The 19426-nt window shown below is 41.5% G+C and overlaps 1 protein-coding gene across 1 annotated transcript in view; it reads left to right on the top strand.

Annotated features, from left to right (window-relative positions):
• Positions 1 to 1186: 1186 nt before the first annotated feature.
• Positions 1187 to 19426, top strand: part of LOC124616405 (acetylcholine receptor subunit alpha-type acr-16-like) — a 333255-nt gene continuing 315015 nt past the window's right edge. Inside the window, exons 1-3 of the mRNA XM_047144709.1 lie at positions 1187 to 1214; positions 1992 to 2131; positions 3537 to 3581. Of these exons, the coding sequence (XP_047000665.1) occupies positions 1187 to 1214; positions 1992 to 2131; positions 3537 to 3581 (213 nt within the window). The remainder of the gene's footprint in view (positions 1215 to 1991; positions 2132 to 3536; positions 3582 to 19426) is intronic.

Here is a 19426-nt window from a genome sequence, read left to right as displayed (position 1 = left end):
GCGGTTCGATCGCGTCCGCATTGTTACTTTGTGCCAGGAAGGAGTCTCAACAAGGGAAGTGTCCAGGCACCTCGGAGCGAACCAAAGTGATGTTTTTCGGAGTCGGAGGAGATACAGAGAGACAGTAACTGCCTCGCTGAGGCCGCCCAACGGCTACTACTGCAGTGGATGACCGCTTCCTACGGATTATGTCTCGGAGGAACCCTGAAAGCAACGCCATCAAGTTAAATAATGCTTTTCGTGCAGCTACCGGACGCCGTGTTACGACTCAAGCTGCACGCAATAGGTTTCATGATGCGCAACTTCACTCCCGAGGTCCATCTTTGCAACACGATACCACGCAGCGCGGTACAGATGGGAGCAAAAACATTGCGAACAGACCGCTCAGGATTGGCATCACGTTTCTTCACCGGTGAGTGCCGCATATGCCTTCAACCAGTCGTGTCTGGAGGCAACCCGGTCAGGCTGAACGCCTTAGACACACTGTCCAGCGAGGTTCCCCTTTTTTCTTTGGTGACATTATGTGGGGCCGACTTACGCCGCTGGTGGCCATGGAAGGTGCTGTAATGGCTGTACGATACGTGAATGCCATCCTCCGACCGATAGTGCAACCATATCGGCAACATATTGGCGAGGCATTCGTCTTCATGGACGACATTTCGCGCCCCCATCGTGCACATCTTGTGAATAACTTCCTTCAGGGTAGCGACATCGCTCGACTAGAGTGGCCAGCATGTTCTCCAAACATGAGCTATGCCGAACATGCCTGGGAATGATTGAAAAGGGTTGTTTATGGATGACGTGATCCACCAACCACTCTGAGGGATCTACGCCGAATCGCCGTTGAAGAGTGGGACAATCTGGTCCAACAGTGCCTTAATGAACTTGCGGATGGTATGCCACGACGAATACAGGCATGCATCAATGCAAGAGGAAGTGCTATTGGGTATTAGAGGTACCGGTGTGTACAGCAATCTGGACCACCACCTCTGAAGCTCTCGCTGTATGGTGGTACAACATGCAATGTGTGGTTTTCATGAGCAATAAAAGGGGCGAAAATGATGTTTATATTGATTTCTATTCCAATTTTCTGTAGAGGTTACGGAACTCTTGTAACCGAGGCGACTTAAAACTTTTTTTGATGTGTGTATGTTTCAATGTTGGTATGATTAGCAGAACTAAAATAATGGATAAATTAGGCATTCGGCCAGGGAGTAACATGATTAAACCCATGACCATCTTGGATTGTCGGCAGATGGCCAAAGTAGAAAGATGTACTGAGATCACTTTTGAGGACTCCAGAGTAAGAAAGAGACTTAAAAAGAAAGAGTACAGATGACAGAAAATCAGATAGTTAAGAAGAATAATCAGCTGTAGTGTACTGAAATGTGACAGTGACACATTCTTTTCTAACTTTCCGGAACTTACATTTCCCTATTCGCTACGTTTTCATCTATATTCACCAAACTTCTCCCAGTTAACGTTTACGTTAGTATAATTATATTATTCCTAATACTGCCTATAAATGTTCTGATGTGGGCACACAGCAGATCATTGAAGACAGAAATGTTTGTACCCCATCAGCTGCTGTATAAACTTTACTGACATGTGCTGCTGGTTTCTATTTATGTGCACCATCTTCTGGCACCTGATACTTGTAAACAGAACCCTTAACAACGTCAGTGTATTGCAAAAATTCTAATACTACCACCGATATTTAGTTACTGAGCAAAGAGTCGATATAGCACCTTGCTTTCCGTTGTTAACTAATTTTAACCACTTCGTCTGTGTCTCAGAATTGCATCTTTTGCTTCGTTTGGCAGGCTGTGAAATATTTTTGCAAGGTGGTCCACCACAGCTGTGATTCTTTTAATCAAAGACATTTTTGTATACGCCATCAGCGATATTGAGACGCGCTGCTGTTTCGATCTATTTGGTCTCTTTCCCAGACGACTTGGGGCTAATTCGGCGCCTTGCTTGTTTATTTCCAGAGTCACTCCAGGGGCCCCACGAGAAACGATTGCTGCACACCCTGCTGGACCACTACAACGTCCTGGAGCGGCCCGTCGCCAATGAGTCCGATCCACTACAGCTAAGTTTTGGTTTGACCCTCATGCAGATCATCGACGTGGTGAGTGTCTGTTTCCCCAGTCCCAAAACTAATCCCACTTTCTGCAAGTCACGCTGTGTGATTTGTACTTATTATTTTGATGCCCAAAATATTATACTTTGCTTTGATTAAATTCGCTTGTGTATCTTTTCGTAGCCAATTGTACAACAGCACTTATTACGTTTTGTATCGAGTATACCCGAAATATTTAGTTTTTCTTTTATCATGTGTTCTTCTCAATTCCATAATATGATTTATTTCATAGTATTACAAATAACTGATTTAGCACATTAGTGCTGTAATTTAAATGTGTTACGATGTTTTCATGTTTTACAACTGAATTTTTGACAGTGAATAGAAGATCTGTGTTCTTAAATGCGTCGCTCTCGTGGTCTTTCGACAGACAACGAAACTGCACTGGTTACCAGATGAATCAGTTGTATATATTTTGTATTGATATATCCATGTTACTTAAGACATATTGTCTAAAACTAGTCTGAAAGAGTACTCGAGTTAAATATCAGAAAATTATAAATAAATTAATTTTTGGAAATAATGCTGTAATTTTTGCTGTTTAGAGTACTTCAGCAGACATCTGTCTGCCATCGTGGAGAAAAGAACTTTTCTCTTTTTGCATTTTTCAATATAACTTTAACGATATAATAATTTTCCTCTACAGGATGAAAAGAACCAAATCCTTACCACAAACGCTTGGTTAAATTTGGTAAGTTCTGTGTTGGTATAGGGATGTATGCGATAAGCCTCTATTACTCACGAAACTAGATGGTACAACTTAGTTAAATTGTGAACAAACTAAATCCTATATTTCCTGTCTAAGCGAAGCAATAAACGTTAAAGCTTATGCTACTGTTAAATCCTTTCAGAGCTACCGTAAATGGCAACAGTCACGATCTCCGATATTACTCCTCGAACATTCATGAAAATTGAACAATTCCTTAACAGCCTCTCTTTTTTCAAAATGAACAAAAGCTGAAAACTTATGTTTCATTTGCAAACAAGACAAAATTTAGTTTCGTGTGCATATGTGGCTATCTGTGCTATTGGCCGAACGATTTTTAAAACTGGCCTACAAGTTTTTTAATATGTTTATACAAAATTTTTGATCGACGCTGAGCTTCCACGTGAAAGATTTGTTTCCCTGTCCACTTACGAAAACAATATTTGCAACAACAAAAAATTTGGAGGCTGGTAATGCAGGCTTGGCAATAGAAATTAATTTTTGTTGCCAAGTCTCAATGCTTCAGTGTTGTCGAGCTTGTGAGAGATGGTCTTAAACTCTGGAAGTTTTTCAAATTGAAATTCACAGACATTTCTCTCACAAGGTCTATGCGTATGGTTTTGGTGTTTGCATTGTAACAATTGTAAACTAACATAAGCACATTTTCTTCTCATTGCATGTTAATAGGATGAGAAGAATCAGCTTCTAATAACAAACATATGGTTAAAACTGGTAAGTCAATTAACTCAAAACGAAACTTTTTAAACAAGAGGATAAAAAAAGTTGAGGCAAAGCGAAAATTGTAATTCAATTCATATGTGCTGAACGTCAAAAACGACTGAATTTTCATTAGTTTGTGTTCCGCTTATTCACAACTTTTTCTATCCTCGCTACCTAAATTATTCTTTTAACTTATTTGGGAGATATAACCGTTAGAATGAAGAAAGTCACTTGTTTGGCGTATGAAACCTGCATGGACATATTAAAAGAAACGCCAAGTATTCCACATACGTAGCTTGACATTCTTGTCCGATATTTGCAAATATAATTTCTGTGTCGTATTGTTAATATTTTGCTTCAACTTACGCCATTTTGTAATTATGTCTCGTTCGTTACAATTTCCTGTATACTTAGGCAATGTAGATGCACTTTTCTATTTATTACCATTTTAACGACAATCAGTGGTTAAATAACTTCGTGTAAACCATTAGTATGTGAATTCACTCACAAATTAGAGACTACACCGCAGAACCCGTTTATACCCCTCTTAGACAGTAAATTGGTGCATTAATATGTGTTTAATAAGAAAAAATTCAATTTTCACACTGATTTCTGTAAAGTCGTAGAAAATATCCGTTGATGCGGTTTGATAAAAAAATGTAATAGGTCGTCAATTTAACTTTACTCAGGTATTGGGAAGCCTTTTCGTGAACTGACAAACACTACGTTTCATGGGATGGGCGTTAAGAAAAATTCTGAACTGAAAGACAATTTTAAATATCCCTGTAAAAAATAAAGGGTTTCTAAAAGTCTTATTTTAAGAAAGACTTTAAAGAAGACTCGTGTATGTATCTAAGATGAAATGAGATAAACTAACTTTAAATACCTCTGCTATAAACCAAAGAACACAAAGCGATAAAAATAATCAATACATATCTGATTAAAACTGTAGATGTATATTTCTGTTCTGCAAGTTTATCTTTGTATATAGTATTGTAAATATCTGTAGTGTATTACTTGAGGTAAGTAGCAGCAATATGGCATGCATTTGTAGTTCAAGACTAGTCATACACCTACTGCATGGGAGTTAAGAAAGTAGTGTAACTATAGGCCTGTAGTTGCTTAGCCTGCAACGCTTAGTGAAGCTTCGAAGGAGGGACGACCTCTGCTTCCCGCGGTTTTCTGTCGGGAATTAATTAACGTCTTTTCTAAGTAAGATATCCTGCATGTCCGAAATTCCGTTTATAGAAATAACTATCCCCGAATGAACACACTGCACCTATCTCAGCCAGCTTCATGTTTGAAGTTTTGGCGACGAGAGTCTACCCGCGTTGATTATATCTGTTGTTTCGGAACAGCGTCATGTTGTAAAATAAGCCTATGTTTCGAGTATCATTGACTATGTCTTTAATGACACTACGTCCGTGCAGCTCTTCATTCTCAACTGGGTCTCAATCTCTCATACAATCATGTAAATAGCGAGCCTTTGTAGTGTGCATTTCGAAGGCTTAGGTTCCTTTCCTCTCACCAACACCCTTTCCTGCTCCATTGGCGAACTGTCCGAGGGAAAAAAAGTCTTATGCCGCCGTACGCATGAAAAAAACATACTATTGGGCGCTCGGTATTGTGGTCTCCACCAAAAACATGCGCACACACTCACTCAGTAACACACACACACACACACACACACACACACGCCCACACACACACACACACACACACACACACACACACACACACACACACAAAATATTATGGGGCAAGTATGACTCATATTGATAAAAAGATAAATTTTATTATTAAAATACACAACATAACTTGGATGCCCCTTATATTGCACATGTCGTTAAACGTATCTAAAAAGGTTTACGAATTTGTAATTAGGTTCTCTTAGTTCAGTCCCCGTCAGCCGGACATGACAGTTACGTATTATAACACCAATTTCCGCTGACAACAGAGATCGGTTTAACGTGAGAAACAGGTATATCATTGGTTCTAAATATTTATACGAAACTATTATCGGATTTCGGAGAGTCGACAAAAATCGGTGTTTTATTTGGAATACGAAGATTCATACCGCACTCTGTAATCTCAGTCGACATCATAGGCATGTGAAATCCTCCCGCCCTCGTCTGTCGCAATTCGTGGGAGCGGTATTGATTTATGATTCAAGTTACACTATACGCTAACAGCACTTGAAGGGCTGATATTAGTCACGGACAGATATATGCAGTACGAAAAGTGCTGTGTGCACTGTGACTTCTCAAGCGCCTCAGAGGAATGCGAAGACATTGAACAACGAATGGCAGTACACTCGTCTTAGTCACCAATACATTTTTATTTGATTTATCATCTCATTACGCGTTTCGGAATAATCCCATCATCAAACCTGTGGTATAAACACACAATACAGATCACGCTGTGGAGAGGTATATACGTACATTGCAACAATGTAGTAAGCTGAGAAAGTTCGTGTCGTCCTCTGTGTCCTCCTACTCCACTCCGAAACACCGTCAGTATCCAAACTGACACAACCAGTTCGAAGTGGCACAATGTAAACAGTTTTGCCAGTAGGTGGCCTTAGCGGCAGTACGCCTATGACAATCGCAAACTTATACAACACTTGTTTCAAAGTATTTGCCTTTTTTTAACATACATGCTATGCTGTTTATAAAAGGTGTGCAACCTTGAACAAGGCTGCAGTTATTACATTCCAAGCTGCTACATTCTGAACATAAGAAGTGACTCAAGTCGAAACAGCTCCGTACATAAATTTTATCCAAAACGTTAAAAGCAGTTTTAAGTGGCACATCAAAATTACAAACAGCTCAATAAATATGAGCCTTAAACTGTGGAAGGAAAGGAGAGCAGACAGTTCAAGTGTGCTTACAAGGCAGCACAACCAGTTATGCCCTGGTAACTGGTAATGTTTGTAACATCGATATCGCCCATTACAGTTACACTGCACAGACTGTCAGTAATTGTAGTTAAAACTTCTTACCAAAAAAAGCCGTATTTGCAATGCTTCAGGATGCTATGATTAAACCCACACATATAGCGAAGAAGGGGCTGTTCAATACCCCAAATTCAAACAACTATTGAAACAACAGTATATGACAGTGAAATCGTTAAAAAAACGTCTCTGCAGATTGGTTGAAATTTTGACTGGTATGCACTATTGTGTGCAGACAATGTAACTCGAACGTACTGTTATTTACATTTTTCATTGAAACTGGCGTAGTGAACATGTACAATATTTGTGGGTTTAGTCACAGCAGGCTGAAGTACTGCAGCTATGGCCTTGTAGAGAGGAATTTTCAACTATAATTATTTTTGTGGAGAAATTGTAATGACCGATGTCGATGCTGCAAGCATTACCTGGTAACAGGGCATCGCTGGCACTGCTGCCTTGTACACACATTAAGTGTCCACGCTGCTTTCCTCCTACATTTTAAGATTCATGTTTATTGAGTTGTTTGTCATTTTGACCTGCCATCTAACATTGTTTTAACGTTTTGGAAGGAATTTATGTACTACGCTGTTTCACAATCTAGCAGCTTCGAATATAGTATCTGCAGCCTTCGTGTAATGTGGGTATTTTATTAATAAAACATTTATGTACAGCATAGTATGGAAGTTAAATAATACATGTACTTGTTTTACAGGCGACAGCGTATTGTGCATTGACTTTGACTGGTACGTTTCTGAGCTTCACTGGGTTTTTTAGTGTATGTCTGTTAATATCTTGTCTTGCATCGGATCTTTCATACCACAGTTCTGATGACGGGGTCATCCAGAAACACGAAATGAAGTTATGAATAAGAAAGTATATTGGTGACCAAGACCAGTGTATTACTAATCAGTGCTAAGGATACCCGCTGATCTCCTGAGAGACTGCTTGTTTAAAGTGACGAAACACAGAAATGCTCTCCACCTAATTTTCAAGTGGTAATACTTCAAATAAAAATTAAAAGCTGCTATCATTTGAGCACATCAGCCTTGAGTTCAACTTTTATCTGTTCAACGCAACACACAAAGCTATACGATAATTAGAGTATTGTGCAGCTAGTTCCAAAAAAATAGAACTGCACCGAAACACAGTGCGATAAATTGTGATGGAGACCACATACTATGATGGCAGAAAGATAGCACCATCTTGCAACACGATGTAGTCACCAGGGAGATTAAGCATGTATTTAACCACAACTTCTACAATGAAGGAGTCACACGGTGAAGCAGAGCCACAATTTACAACCCAGTTTTAATCGCGAATGTATTCCTCCGTGCTGCGTCACTGAATTCTTCCTGCAGACTACGCCACCGCGATTACAAGGTTGCTGCATCTTGGCGTATTTAACTGACAGCTATTAGGCTGCAGCTGCAGCATGAGGTTATCCTTAGAGCCGAAAAACACAGCTTTGGAACCTTGTAACGCTAATCATGAACATCGGACGGACAAAACTTTTAATGCCATTTTGCACAATTTGTTCGTGATCGCTTTTCGATTCGAAGATACTTCACGCATTTTTACAACACAAACCAAATACGTGACCACCCCGACACAGCCGAAGGGACAGAGAAAGCGACCTTCCGATGATAATCGAAACAGGAACTGCATGGGATAGCGTTTACTGCGGCGATAAACATCCAATACTTTCATTCCAGTGTTTCAGCATGCATCGGCGCACTATTGCCCCCCCCCCCCCCAAAAAAAAACCTTTATAGCACGCATCTCCGTTAGAAAAATTGTACACATAAGTCGTGTCTTTAGGAGAAAAGAGACGTAAATGAAGACAGTGGCCCTAATAACAGAACGTTTTTGAGTGTGTTACATGTTCGAACTTCGGGAGTTACATATACCAAACCTGGAAATGGCATTCATTAATTAAATAGAACCTTTTGACACTCTGTTGATGACTGTGACAAGTATGTTAGGTTTCAAGCTATCCTTCAGTTGAAAGCTTATTCATGATCAGGACGACTGCAATAGGCGGTACAAGGAAGGAAATATCCTTCGTAAGTGCAATGTTGTTGAAAGTTGGGAAATTTTGTGAATTACACGACTTACGGGAACACAACCAACAAGAAGGCCGAATATATTCGCAAGAACTGTGTTTTTAGCCAAAGAGATAAGGCAGGTTTTATAAGAAATTGAAGAGTCACAGGACCTTACGAAAGTAAATTCGTCACATTCATCAATTACTTAACACTGCATGTCAAATGGTGATAAAAGCATCACATGTACACAGAGATATGTTTTGTTCTTTGAACACTATGTCCTGAAATTTCCTCTGGTAACTTTCTTGTAATCACGTAGTACATACATGGACTGATAGGAGTGGGTCTGGTAAAATTTTACAAAATTACTTCTGCCTCTTCTTATTCAATTCACGGAGTAGGTTTACAGTCTGATCCTTCTTCACTGACGCTATTTGTCCATCGGATATCCTAAGCCGCTCTTTCATGTTAGTTTGTTTACCTGAGCTTTAACCTCATTCTCTTGATAAGTTGCTCTCATTTTATGCATCTTTGCTACATTTTTTTCATTTACACAGTGTATACGTACTTTGTTCTCTTATAATATTGTTTTTCATTTGATTTCTGATTGTACATCCTTCAATTTTCCTTAAAAATTTCATTTCAGCCGTCTGTTTTCTTTTTTCTTAGTAAATGCCCAAGATTTGCTTCCTTATTGTCGTGCTGGGGTAGCCATCACTTCGTACCGTTCCTTATCTTGTCACTGTATGAAACATTCAGTTTATTAGTGGCGTCGTTTTCATATTCGTAACTATTAACACAACCTAATAGCTGAAAGTGTGCCATTCGTTTCACTGATCGTCCCGCCAGTATTATGTCGCACCGTGCTGCAAATTTCCTTTTGAATGCCATTACCTTAGTGTTATTTACTGAACACACAATGCTCACTCTTAATGAAGAAAAGGTGCCTACGGGTGTAAAAGATAGAGCACACCTTTCCAGTTCAGGCGGCTGAACTGTCCTTCAGGGTATCCGAATCATGCCATACAACTTTACTTTACTTCAATGAAAATTTTAGGTGTTAGTTCCTACGTATTTCAGTTCGGATATGTACTGCAAACTGGAGGTCGTTATCTGCCTTGTAAATAACTGTTTGTTTTCTGAATAATTTTCTGTCATCTGAAGAATTATGTAATGAAAACAGCGGGTAATTCATTAGACAAACTTACTACCCATAAGAGTTACCTGTAACGGTTTTCTTCAAACTATCAAACAGCTGCGGCTGTTTCTCGGACGTATGAGTGTCACGCACAGGTTAATTTCATTCAAAAATATTTATACAACTGCGCGGATAAAAACTGAGCTGAAGGAAATTCGTAGATACGAACAGTCAGGCCCATGGATAGCTAGTCGAATTTTCTTGAAGGTTTCAACTTGTTTGAGGTCTCTTCCATCATTTACCATATGTGCTTTTCTAAAAATTCTAGTGTTTAAACGTCCATCATTTTTTTCTCTTTCTCCATCTGCTGGTCTTTCCGGTGCCAACATAACTATTCATCGATGTCGTCATCTGATAAGGTAAACTTCTTCCCTCTCCATTTGGTTTTCGTACTTCTTCATTTCGTACGTTATCCGTCCAATTGTGTTTTAACATACTTAGGTAACACCACATTTCAAATACCTCCCTTCGCCTTCTCTGCAAATTCTAGCAATCCAGTTCTCACTTTCTTGCTATTACTGTTTGATAAAAAGCATCCAGACGCCTCCCAGTGGATATTTAATTTGGGGGTGTCCACCCTCAGCGTGTATGACTTGTTCAAATCTGCTGGGGACCCTTTCAGTAAAGTGTCTGAATGTCTATGGAGGAATGGCAGACCACGCTTCCTCAAGAGCCGAAATCAGAGGAGGTAATGAAGTTGGACGCTGGGGTCTGGAACGAAGCCGACCTCCTAACTAATCCTAAAGGTGTTCCATTAGGTTCACGTCAGGACTGTGTGCAAGTCAGTTCTTTTCAGGAATGTTATTGACTCACAGATGTGGGGGTGCTTTGTCATGCTCAGCAAACAGTCAATGCCTCCCAACCGTCCCTCTACTGTACGCAGTGCACATTGCTGAAATTTCTGTTCATGCCGTATTGCGTTTAGCGTCTTCGTAAGCGCAATAAGGCCATCAAATCCTAACCACGGAAAACACCTCCATACCTTAACACTGCCTCCTCCGTTCTTCACTGTTGCAGCAGACTGGGTCTGTCAGTAGAGCTCAGCGACTGTGAACGTAGACTAGCCATTGAATGCCACCTGAATAACTAATCTGTGAGGGTCATTTGAACACCGAGCGAGGTGGCGCAGTGGTTAGCATACTGGATTTGCATTCGGCAGGACGACGGTTCAAACCTGCATCCGGCCATCCTGATTTAGGTATTCCGTGTTTTTCCATAATAGCTTCAGCCTAATGCCTGCATTGTTCCTTTGAAACGGCACGCCCGACTTCCTTTCCCATTCTTCCCTAATCAGATGGGACCGATGACCTCGCTATTTAGTCCCTTCCCCCAAATCAACCAACCAACCAACATTTGAACACTACCCAAGTCGACTGTCGGTGATGTCACTGTAAAGTAGAATCGCGAACGAACAACTACAACTTAACCAAGATCAGGCAGGTCTCATGTACTGAGGGTCACTGATCGTTGAGCATTGCGGAGGCCAGTTGCAAAAAGTCGCATGAAAGTCGGTAGAAGGAAACATTTGTGAGTTCCAAAGAGCTACTAGCAGTCCGGCCAGCACAGTAGCTATGCGCAGGGAATTATAAAGACTGGGTTATTATGGTCGAGCAGCTACTCAAAAGCAACGATTTTTTGTAGTCAGTTTTAGCGACGGTTGAGGTGGTGTATGGTGGGAAGCCACTGGACAGTAGATGACTGGAAACGAGTGATTTAGAGGTGAATCAGGCTGTATTCTGTGGCAATCCGACATCGGGGTTTGGGCTCAGCGAATGCTTGGAGAACGTTACCTACCATCATATCTAGCGTCAACAGTGGAGAACGGAGGAGGTAGCGTTAAGGTATGGAGTTGTTTTCCGTGGTTCGGGTGTGGTGCCCTTATTGCGTTTAGGAATACGCTAAATGCGGTGGGATGTGAACAAATTTTACAGCATTGGCACTGAGTACAGCAGAGGAACAATTGACGATGATCGTTCGCGTCAGCATGACGAAGCACCCCACATCTGTGAGGCAATAACATTCCTGAAATGGGCTGGCCTACCCACAGTCCTGATTTAACCTAATGAAACTTATTTAGGATGAGTTATGAAGTCAGCTTCGTTCCAGACGCCAATGTCCAACTTCACTATCTCCTCTGGTTTCGGATCTTGAGGAAGAATGGTCTGCGATTCACCCACAGACATTCAGATACTTCACTGAAAAGGTCCCCATCAGATTTCAAGCAGTCATAAAGCAGTCATACATCCACTAACAGGTGGACCTATAACAGGACATCTGTTAAGACATCAGGGAATGTCTTCCGTGGTACTAGAGGGAGCTGTAAAGTGCAAAAACTGTAGAGGAAGACAGAGATTGTAATACGTCCAGCAAATGATTGAGGATGTAGGTTGTAGGTGATACTCTGAGATGAAGAGGTTGCCACAGGAGAGGAATTCATGGCGGGCCACATCAAACCAGTCACAAGACTGATGCCCCCCCCCCTTCAACTCCCACCCCGCAAAAAAAACTGAATGTTGCTTTTATCAAACAGTGTAATAGTTGGAAAGTGAGAAGCGGACCGCTAAAAATGGGGAGAACGCGAAACAGGAAGTTTCTGAAATGTGGTTTTATCTCTACTGACAACCCAATAACACCCACCTTCTTTTATAAAGGCGGCGCGGCTTTTTCTGACTAGTCAGTTCCGCTTTACATACGGATGTCCGGATCTGTTATCAATAAAGTTCTTTTTATTGCAGAAAGCTATCTCTGTCTGCACGAACCTACACAATTCTTCTTTTGTTTCTGCCATCTTATATAATCTTGTTTACTAGATAGTAGAATTCATCCACCACTATGTCGTTGAAAATATTGATGTTACCTGAGTCCTCATTCTCCTTTTTACTATTCTTCGTCACCTCCTTGAGCCATAATCTGTGCTACGTACGCTGTCGTTTCCTTTCTGAGTGATCCTTACATCGGATTAGGATGACTATTCCGATACACGAATCCCAACCCCACAGCAAGAGCGTCGAAGATTTATAAGGTTCTGGACGACTTTCTGGGGTTTCTTCCGAACAAATATTCCACAAAATTCAGGGAATCATATTAAGTGATCATCGCATTAAAACCCATTAGACAGTCAAGACAATATTCTTTTTCCTGGGCTTACTCCGCATCTTCACGGGCCCAGCATGTTAGTCTGGATTTGGCAATGTTATTGGCAGAGCGTGGCCGGACACTCTTCCTGTCCCTCCCGCCCCCTACCCTTCTGAACGTGAATTGTACGATTATACTCCCATCTGTTTGCGTCTAGTACGAGGTGCATTCAAGTTCTAAGGCCTCCGATTTTTTTTCTAATTAACCACTCACCCAAAATCGATGAAACTGGCGTTACTTCTCGACGTAATCGCCCTGCAGACGTACACATTTTTCACAACGCTGACGCCATGATTCCATGGCAGTGGCGAAGGCTTCTTTAGGAGTCTGTTTTGACCACTGGAAAATCGCTGAGGCAATAGCAGCACGGCTGGTGAATGTGCGGCCACGGAGAGTGTCTTTCATTGTTGGAAAAAGCCAAAAGTCACTAGGAGCCAGGTCAGGTGAGTAGGGAGCATGAAGAATCACTTCAAAGTTGTTATCACGAAGAAACTGTTGCGTAACGTTAGCTCGATGTGCGGGTGCGTTGTCTTGGTGAAACAGCACACGCGCAGCCCTTCCCGGACGTTTTTGTTGCAGTGCAGGAAGGAATTTGTTCTTCAAAACATTTTCGTAGGATGCACCTGTTACCGTAGTGCCCTTTGGAACGGAATGGGTAAGGATTACGCCAAATAACATGGACACCATCATTTTTTCAGCACTGGCGGTTACCCGAAATTTTTTTGGTGGCGGTGAATCTGTCTGCTTCCATTGAGCTGACTGGCGCTTTGTTTCTGGATTGAAAAATGGCATCCACGTCTCATCCATTGTCACAACCGACGAAAGGAAAGTCCCATTCATGCTGTCATTGCGCGTCAACATTGCTTGGCAACATGCCACACGGGCAGCCATGTGGTCGTCCGTCAGCATTCGTGGCACCCACCTGGATGACACTTTTCGCATTTTCAGGTTGTCATGCAGGATTGTGTGCACAGAACCCACAGAAATGCCGACTCTGGAGGCGATCTGTTCAACAGTCATTCGGCGATCCCCCAAAACAATTCTCTCCACTTTCTCGATCATGTCGTCAGACCGGCTTGTGCGAGCCCGAGGTTGTTTCGGTTTGTTGTCACACGATGTTCTGCCTTCATTAAACTGTCGCACCCACGAACGCACTTTCGACACATCCATAACTCCATCACCACATGTCTCCTTCAACTGTCGATGAATTTCAATTGTTTTCACACCACGCAAATTCAGAAAACGAATGATTGCACGCTGTTCAAGTAAGGGAAACGTCGCCATTTTAAGTATTTAAAACACTTTTCATTCTCGCCGCTGGCGGTAAAATTCCATCTGCCGTACGGTGCTGCCATCTCTGGGACGTATTGACAATGAACGTGGCCTCATTTTAAAACAATGCGCATGTTTCTATCTCTTTCCAGTCCGGAGAAAAAAATCGGAGGCCTTAGAACCTGAATGCACCTCGTATTATCCACGCGAAAGTCTGAGGTTTTCGAATCGTGTACCTGATGTGGGACGTACGTAACAGCACAGTTTTCACCTACGCGGTTGTGGGAAACTGCCTAACCAGGCTGATCAGCACACCGACACACGTCATCGATATACGGGGCGGATTCGATTCCGGACCGTCGTTCCTCCCCGAATCATGGAAGCAGCTATGCGGACTGGCCTGACAGTTAAGTCAGTGGGTGCATAATATCCTAAATGATGTTCTGCTTACGAAGAATTCCCGTGTATGAGGCGTTCGCCTTTCATGGGTTCAGACCGAAAATGTTCTAAAATCAATTTAATATCATATGGGCAAGAGCTAATGGACAGGCTCAAAGAACATATGGTGATTGCGTGTGGGAGTAAATTAAACGATTATTCCCAAGAGACAAAAGTGTCATTAAAAGAACGAGTTGGTAACGGTCAGTCCGCTCAGAAAGAAAATGAAACTCATTTCTTCTACAGAAAAAGTGACGGCATGTGTTTTTTGAAAATGATGGGATATATGTATTTGAAGAAGTGTGAGAGTGACGATTCCTTATGATACTATGTTACGGATCATTTAAATAGCGTATTAATACACAAAGGACCAACACTGGCAAGCAAAAACTTGTTTTTGTAACGGCAATATATCACCCGCAAACGTAGAAAAAGCGCACGTGGAAAATTTTCTTTTCCCTTCTAGTCGAATCCTCAGCTTCATATGCCTTCTATTTTATAATCTTGGAGTGAAGGATTTCACTTAGGGCGAAGAATTTAGTTGTGCTGTAAGCGTGGATTACGGATACTCGGAAACCGATTTTTCTTCTGAAGAAGATAAAAGAAGCTGGAATGTCGGTGGATCATATCCTTTAGATGCCGAGTAGATTGTGTTGAGGAATATTTTTTTTCCAAAAAGAATATTAATTACAGCCAATCTTGATTAGTGTCACAGCTGACAAATTTTAATTATTAATGGAAACCAGTTCAGCTGCATAATTACACATTTATTGTGTAGGCTGCGCTCTTAGAATGTTAGCAACTTGCCGAGGCGTACTAAAGACTTGACATAAATTGTCTGGTTGCCGAATGCAGAGTTGAAGCACAAAGTCAGAAACTATGACCAGAAACATCCTTCCAATCGCTTCGCGGAACTTTGGCGAGCATACACAGTATGCTGCGTACATTCTGGGCAATTTACTGTACGCATGATGCCGTGTCCGCTCGCCTTTCTTCCGCCAGGAGGTCGGAAGGATGTTTCTGATCATTGGTTCTGGTTCTATGCTTCGACACTGCATACGATAAGCAGACCATTTATATCATGACTTTAGCACAACTCGGCAACCTGCAGATGTTTTAAGAGTGCAACCGGTTGTAGCACAATAAATGTGTAATTATACAGCTGACGTAGTTTTCATTAATCGTTAGATTGATAATTATTATGCCCACTTAAATATCAGATGTCATAAACGATGACTGGGCACAATGGAGTACCATACAAATGATTATATTACAGTGTTTTAATAAGTAACGTACTTTGAAGGCTGCTATCCACACAGAACATATGCATCCTAACATCCTGTCAGAAAATCAGATCCCCGTGCACGTCTCAGTCACTGCTTGAAAATACTGGAATTACTTGATATTCGCGGAGTGCAATGCTTTTTCAGACTTCCGTTGTTCGACAATATTTATTCACTATATTTCATTTTATGCTGCCTACATTGAGTTTAAGTCAATTGTTAGCTTATTTATTCAACTCACTCAAATTTTTTACATGGTAACATTTTCACTACGGACTGCATTAAAAGTGTGCGCTGGACGTATTGATATATTCAGTCACAGAGAGATTAAGCTAACCAGATTTCTATTTTAGGAATTCCAACTTGTCCGCCACGGATAGGAACTGCAATCAAATTCAATTTCGCTCACATCTTACGTCCAAATGGCATTCCATTTTAAAATTTGTTTCAGTAAGAACACACGAAGAAAGTAAATGCTTTGAAGGATACCCACATACGTAACTCATTCTCAGAATCGTAAATACTGCCGGCCGCAGCTGATAAACGCTGGAATAGAGCCGGGCACCTTACAGCACTCTGATCTCAAGATGAACAGTGTTTCAGGTTGAAATACAACCAGTTTTACGCTTACCATTTGCTCTTAAAGTATGCCATAACGTACTCTTCTTATTTGTCCATTTATTGAAATTCACAGTTAGACGCGCCATTTTTTCCTTCAGAATCATAGTTACTTCGTCTTATTTCGCCGTCATCCAAGCCAACGACAGAAACTTTGTTAAGAAATGAGTATATGAGGGCTGTCAGCAACTATATGTGATGATATACCTAGAAGACTTAATTTATCTGCAAAAATGACTACATTAATCTGATGATAAATTAATTGTCACTCCGTGACGCTTATGGTAGAGCTTATAAGCTGAACAACCGGTTTTGGTACCCTGTTCTAAAACTTTTTCTGACTGTCTTTAGGTTCATTACTGTAGGGTGTTGGTCGAGTTCCGGAACTATATTAGTTTTAAACAAACCTTAGATTCAAGGCGGAAAGAAACAAGTTAACACACTGAAAACACACACATGTTGATCACAAAATGGAAAGTGCAAGTGATATATGCTATGCAACACATGTGGGAGAAAGAACGCCAGAAATCAGCCAGCTGGAGTATTGAAGCAAACGAATACATCTCCAGGGCCACAAACATGAGTTACCGGCTCTGGAAATCGCCACTGAGGATGCTTCCCAAATAAAAGAAGCGAAACACATATGACAATAAACAAACTGCCTTCATATGCTGCATACACGGAACACACCTCCACGAGTTAACATAAGCTGCAATACAAATACAGTGTTCCTACGAACAACATGAAAAAGTGTTACCACAAAAAGAACTGTTAAGAAACTATACTGAACGAATTTGCGATGCACATGCAACTTGTAAATTACACATGTAAACTCAGCAGTGCCAATTAATTAAAAAGACAACAGGCTTCCGATGATATTTACTGTAATGTGGCAGATAGGATGCTGCGTCCTTGAAACTTGAATAAAAGGAACGGTAAGCATGAAAATATAAGTACATGTCGCGCCAATAGGGCAGGCTTCATGACGTGACTGCTACACTCTTTCTTGTACATGAGACGTAAATATTCGTCAATAGCCAGTTCTTCGAAGAATCTTCTTAGATGAACTAATTGGTATTCAAAGGCACCGTAATTAGAGATCTTTCTAACACAATCTGAAGTAAACACTATTGAAAAAATAAAATACAATGCTGACATTACAAAAAATTTGTCTCGAAATCGCGTTTCCCCTAAAATTGTTAATATACGCAATGTCCGGAACATTTAGAGTCAAAATTGTACAGGGATACGAAATTGAGTTCCTACGTCTAACATTGACGAGCCCATTCGTTATGACAACCTGGTTCACAAAGTAATAGTCCACCTTCTGAACGCAATACAGCAGAGATTCCGCATGACATCCATTCGATAAATCCTCGGTAAGAGTCCACAGGCACGTGGCAGTAAATGTCTACGCACAGCTCACGCATCCCTCGCAAATTAGGGACAGTAGTTTCTGGCAGAGTTGCTGGCGGCCAGATGTGTTCCATCGGGTTCAGATCAGGCAAATCGGGTGTCCAAGACACTAAAGCGAGTGTTCTATCGTGCTTCTCAAACCACTGTAACGCGATTCTGGCTCTGTAACATGGACAGTTATGCTGATGGAAGATGCCTTCGCCTTGGGAGTAGACGTCAGGCATTAAGGAACGCATGTGTTTTGCACTGATATTCAAGTACTCCACAGTTGTCATGCTATCTGCCACAGAACTTATGGAAATCCAGATGAATAGCCCCATAGAATAACATTGCTTGCATCGACCTATTTCCGTGTGGCAGTGCACGTATCGGGCAACCGTTCGTCTCGATGACGGCGTATCGACCTTGTGGTGTACCCAGACACAAGATTCACCTGTCCCGGCGACACGTTTCCGTTGATCTACGGTCCAATTTCGATGATCATGTGGCCGTTGCAGTCGTAAATGGCGAAGTCGTTGGGCCATAGATGCTCAAGACAGTAGAGCGCAAACTGCCAACAAGCATCGCCGTTCGCGTGATGTTCGTTCCCACCTGCTGGACTATAATAATCTGTCCTTTGTGAAAGTTGCTTGTGCCGGTGGATTTCCCAATTTGTGGAACTACTGTCATTACAACGGTTCCCCATTTGTCTCCGCTCCGCTTGTATACCTCCCTTGCGCGTTACGTGAGGGTAACGCCACTATGCAGCGTTTATTCTCGCGATGGGCAGTGGTAGTAATTTATATATGGGTGCTCTCAGTCCTTTTGGACATTTCATATGTGGAACATGTTTTGACTCATCAGTGTATAGCAACAACTTAATCTCATAGCAATTTTCAAAGTGACGACGTCAAATGTAAATGTCGTGTGACTAGGGCCTCCCGTCGGGTAGACCGTTCGCCGGGTGCAAGTCTTTCGATTTGACACCACTTCGGCGACTTGCACGTCGATGTGGATGAAAGGACGAGCGGAGAAAATCTCCGACCCAGCCGGGAATCGAACCCGGGCCCTTAGGGTTGACATTCTGTCGCGCTGACCACTCAGCTACCGGGGGCGGACAGTGACGACGTTTATTGTCTATGAATTAAATGCATTACAATACAATCAGCTGACCGAACTGAACGCTGGGTTGCAAGGAGACGGAAGGAAGCGCATCCGTTCACGCAAAAGGGGAGAAAAAAATAATTCTGTGAACTTAGTTCATAGGCTGCTCAGCCACATATCATCTGAGGTGTAATTTCAAAACTATGGTTGGCCGCACCAACTTTGCAGCTGAAAAATACGAGATTCCTCCGCTTTCAAAAGGGTTTCAGTAGTATTGTTCCTCTAATTCGCGATTTTTATTCTTGTGTTATCACCTAACCTTAAAACCTACTACAAATTTGAAAGTCAAAAGTATTCATTTGGATCTAAATGTCCGATAGGAAATTCGTATGTAGAAAATCTCTGGATAAAAAGTT

Source organism: Schistocerca americana, chromosome 5 (assembly GCF_021461395.2).
Source record: "Schistocerca americana isolate TAMUIC-IGC-003095 chromosome 5, iqSchAmer2.1, whole genome shotgun sequence".
Lineage (NCBI taxonomy): Eukaryota > Metazoa > Arthropoda > Insecta > Orthoptera > Acrididae > Schistocerca > Schistocerca americana.
Note: the sequence above shows the minus strand (reverse complement) of the source record. Positions and strands in the feature narration are given on the sequence as shown.